Consider the following 4,497-nt stretch of genomic DNA (forward strand, 5'->3'; position numbering starts at 1 on the left):
GAATACTGAGATCCAATGATAGAAACCTGTTTACAGTGAACTCACACACTGGTGTGTTATCTTTCTCTCGCACAGTTTACCAAAATGATGCAGGAACATATGAACTGGAATTTATAGTGAAAGATGGTGGTACACCAGTTCAGTCAGCAACAACTGCTATCATACTAACACTGTTTGTTAGTAATGATACATCTCCAATGTTGACTGCTATCCACTCACAGTCTGATAACAACCTGAATATGACTTGGATAATTATCATTGTAGCAGCAGCTGTAATATTATCTGTGGCTATTGTAGTGTCCATAACATTGTGTATTTTCAGATGTATTAATCATTTCAATAATTCATCTGCAGAAAAAAATAATCCAAAATTTCTATCGAGGACTGAAATGAGACAAATCCTGTATCAGACTAACAATCCTGTTGCAATAACTCGGAATGCAGAAGAGATATTTAGCAGAAATCTTCAGTCAATAAACCCTAAAAGTTCATACTATCCAGAGATGGAACAGTTAAGTGGCGAATGGAAATTCTCAACAACACCCAGGAGACTTCCACCCATTCCACAGGTACGTAAGCAGTAAATTCATTTTCTAAATGTATTGTTACTATTTTTACATTATACCTATTAATTCCAAATCACCATACAGTAACAGTTAAATATATTTTGAATATTTGTCAAATTCTGTTTATAAATCCTTGAATGAAATCTCTATTGGTAACACTACACTTTTGACTAATATACACATTTTAAGCTTAGTTTCATATTTCCCTTTTTATCTAAAAGCCAGAAATTTTAGATGGTATTCAGGTATTGTAAGCCCAGATATAGTGTGAATGTTATTTTCTTGTTCATAGTCATTTCTAGCATGGATATGATTCCAGTGAGTAAACATTTAACCTGGCATACCTTGGAACCCACAATTTTCTGCCATTTTCTTTTCTTTTCTGGAAATGATTTTGTTATATAAGGATTCTATAATGTTACTATTTTCATTATATTCACTTCTGATCTACCACAATGGCTTTCAGCTGTTTCCTCTATCAAGCTTTAATACATTTATATTATCATATAACCTCATAATAACCTATTAAACTTATGCATTTTTATATTCCCTTCTTGATGTGATGTTTCCTTCACTGCATTTCTCATTTTTAATAATTGGACAGACAATAACACTAATACATACCTGTAACTAAAATATATTTTAATTAAATAATTGCATTTTCTAAAAAGCAATTTCCCAACATTCAGAAGTTATTACTTTTAAACTTCGTGAACTAATTTTTGATATCAACTTATTAAAAATACTATAAACATTCTAGGGAGCACCATATGTGCCATGATTTTATGAAACTGACCTGCAGAATTTTTAAGCAAAATCAATTTAATGTTCATATATACTGCAACATTGCTGCCTATTTTGTATACCATAGTATGTTAAGGTCCACATACATAGGTATGATATATCAGCAGCTCTGGATTTGTTGATCATACCTAGTTATACAACCAACTATGCTGAATCAATAACGAAGCCCCTATGGATTCCTCAGTCTACTTGAAACAATACTCAAATTTCCTTTAAATCTTTCCTACTATCTTTAAAAAGAAGTATACTTTATTAATGTCATCCTACCCTACAATCAGAAACTCAGTGTGGTCATGGCTGGAATGCCTTTTACTATAAACTTACAACTGTCATAAGTTTGGACTATCAATACTACAAAAAAGAATATTAGAATAAATTTCCCAATTTCCCTGAAAATATTCCAACTAGTTTTCTTCAAAGATGTAAAATAGAAATCATAGAAATATCATGCACTATAATCTCTCAAATATTCATCTAATCCATGTTGTTCTTATAATAGCTCTATAATAAAAAGGTTTCAGATGGATCTTGTGATCAAATTGACAACAGCAGTATTGTGACATCAAACAACCTAAGTGATACATTGCCATCTCAAAGAGATCGTAAACATGGATGGAATGAAGCTGATATTAAACATCAGACATCAGGTAAATTACCTATTATCAACAATTGTGTATATTGACTTTGCCTAAACTTACTGGTACAATTACATCATATTTATAAATGAAACATTTTTTTCTTTTGTAATATAAGAGGTTTATATCAAATACTCAGGAGTGTATAATACTGTATTTAAAGTTTATAGAGCACATGAACATATAAGGCACATTTCAATTTTGGCAGGTTTATTCTTGAACTGCCATTTGCTTGTAACCTAAACCCAAACCTCATGCTTATGAAATGCAGGCTGATTTTCTGGAACACATTTTTAAAAAGTGGCCTGATAAGCAACTGAATATGGTATTTGAAAAGAATTTCTATACTAAGGTTAAACCACAGGCAAAATTGACATTTCAACTGTAGCAGTGTTGTTTTAGCATTCACTTTTCCATGCTTACATGGATCAGATGGAATTTGTTATCACCAACTCTCAACTGCTTCCAAGCAAGATCATATTTCCCCATGATCATATATGTTTTCGTGGAGGACTGGAAGCAAAGAAAAGTGCTTGAATGATGATGACACTTGTTTACACCTATCCCTACTCACTACACAAAAGCATGTAGAAGGGACTTGTTTGAGTTTCTGTCTACCAAATCCACTCACATGTTTTTGGTCATCCCAAGGTTGTTTTAGAAGACACTTGTCTAAGGTGCCAAGCAGTGGGCCTGAGCCCAACTCCATGTGGTTGGGAAGCAACCTTCTTTACTGCAGACCCATTTATCTATGATAAATATAAATTGCAAGTAAAACCTAATATGCATGTAAGAATTATTTAGAAAAATGTCATTTACTCTTCATTCATAGACACAATATCATAAGAAAACTATGATATATTTATGTTTTTCTCTATCTTTCAGAATACAGTAACTATACACCAAACATACCTCCAGTACCAAAAGGTGAACATGAACAAGACACATATCTTGAACCAGTATATAAGCAGTAAATATATATAACCAGTAAACTCAATATTAACATGACTTCAATTATTTGCCCCAGAGATTATGAAATTTCTCTGGAGTTTTATCATCAGTAATAGAACTTAATCAGAACATTTCATTAGTAAACACAGAATAACATATAGAATCAGGTAATTAATGCATATGTGTGTGTGTGTGTGTGTGTGTGTGTGTGTGCGTGTGTGTAAATATTTTCATTATGTCTGCACCTTAAGAGTAAACAAATGGGACAATTGAAATTCAAAACACATGATTATGAAACTGATTATTTTGGTTACACATTAGGCCAAAATCATGTAGGATATCATATAATACTTTAAATTCTAACTATTATATTAGAGATGCTACTAGTGAAAAGGAGTTTAAGCTTCATATAGTCAGCAGTCTGAAAATACAAGAACGTCATATTAGAAAACACTTGCTTCAATAATCTACCATTTGTCACTATCTATTGTATTTTCAAATAATATACGATTTAAAAAATAAAAATATGAGTTGATATTTTCAAATTATAAAGATTATCTTTAAATTATAAAATTATCAATAACTAAGGAAAATTATAAAACATTTAGAATTCAATCTAAATGAATACTTTATGCCATAATCCACTGTCACATATGTTGTGATATTGCTGTTGAGGATAGAAGTTAATATTCACATATTGTAATAATCATTGCATGAATATGAGTATGTGTGTGCCCGTATGTTAGTGTGTTGTAAGCATTCATGTATAAGAGCAAATCTGTTATATATATATGTATATATATTGCTGTATATTAAAAATACTTACTGCAAAATTCATTATTAAATGTTTTAATCATTCTTTAAAGTGTATAAATCTAAATAGATACAATAAGAATAGATAAAAAAAAGTATTTTAAAGTGTAGTTGGCTCCCTCTATGACTCACAAATCTATTCCGTAAAGATACTGTCATTGTCAAACTACTACAGCAGCAGTTACACAGGAACACTACAAAAGAACAAATGCCTGTCATAAGAAACACAAAAGATTAAATAATTTTGGTAAGTCATTTTACATTGCAATTTTTCATTTAATATTTTGTTTATATATATTTCAGCATTGATGTATGAGAAATAGACAATAAATAGTACTATGTTTAGTGATTATATAACACAGAGAAGAAATTGGGAAGCAATAGAACTGTGTAGCCATTAGAGCAATTATTACAGCACTGGTGTAGTTACTTTAAAACAGATATCTTTGTCTGCGAATGTTCTGCAAATACTGATCTGTCACTCGATTGTATTTATCACATAATTTCAGATATATTGTTATAATTCACATGTAACATTATTTAATAAATTAGTTTAAACAGGGAATATTTTTTATATAATTATTGCTTATCATCACTGAAGAAGTATTTTAAATACTGATTTGCATAGCATATACATTTGATGTGGAAATTCCAATGAAGGAACCTTGGACCTCGGTTGAAACCAGTTCTTTCTCTATTGACAAGAAATCTTGAAATAAACTGAATAA

General features: G+C 30.6%; 1 protein-coding gene across 1 annotated transcript in view; it reads left to right on the forward strand.

The window, feature by feature from the left end:
- The first annotated feature begins 6 nt into the window (after window positions 1–6).
- LOC106867367 (uncharacterized) overlaps window positions 7–4,497 on the forward strand; it is a 6,351-nt gene continuing 1,860 nt past the window's right edge. The window contains exons 1-4 of the mRNA XM_052972935.1: window positions 7–569; window positions 1,870–2,017; window positions 2,891–2,932; window positions 3,919–4,016. Of these exons, the coding sequence (XP_052828895.1) occupies window positions 198–569; window positions 1,870–2,017; window positions 2,891–2,932; window positions 3,919–4,007 (651 nt within the window). The 5' untranslated portion in view covers window positions 7–197 and the 3' untranslated portion in view covers window positions 4,008–4,016. The remainder of the gene's footprint in view (window positions 570–1,869; window positions 2,018–2,890; window positions 2,933–3,918; window positions 4,017–4,497) is intronic.

This window comes from Octopus bimaculoides, chromosome 14, assembly GCF_001194135.2.
Source record: "Octopus bimaculoides isolate UCB-OBI-ISO-001 chromosome 14, ASM119413v2, whole genome shotgun sequence".
Classification (NCBI taxonomy): domain Eukaryota; kingdom Metazoa; phylum Mollusca; class Cephalopoda; order Octopoda; family Octopodidae; genus Octopus; species Octopus bimaculoides.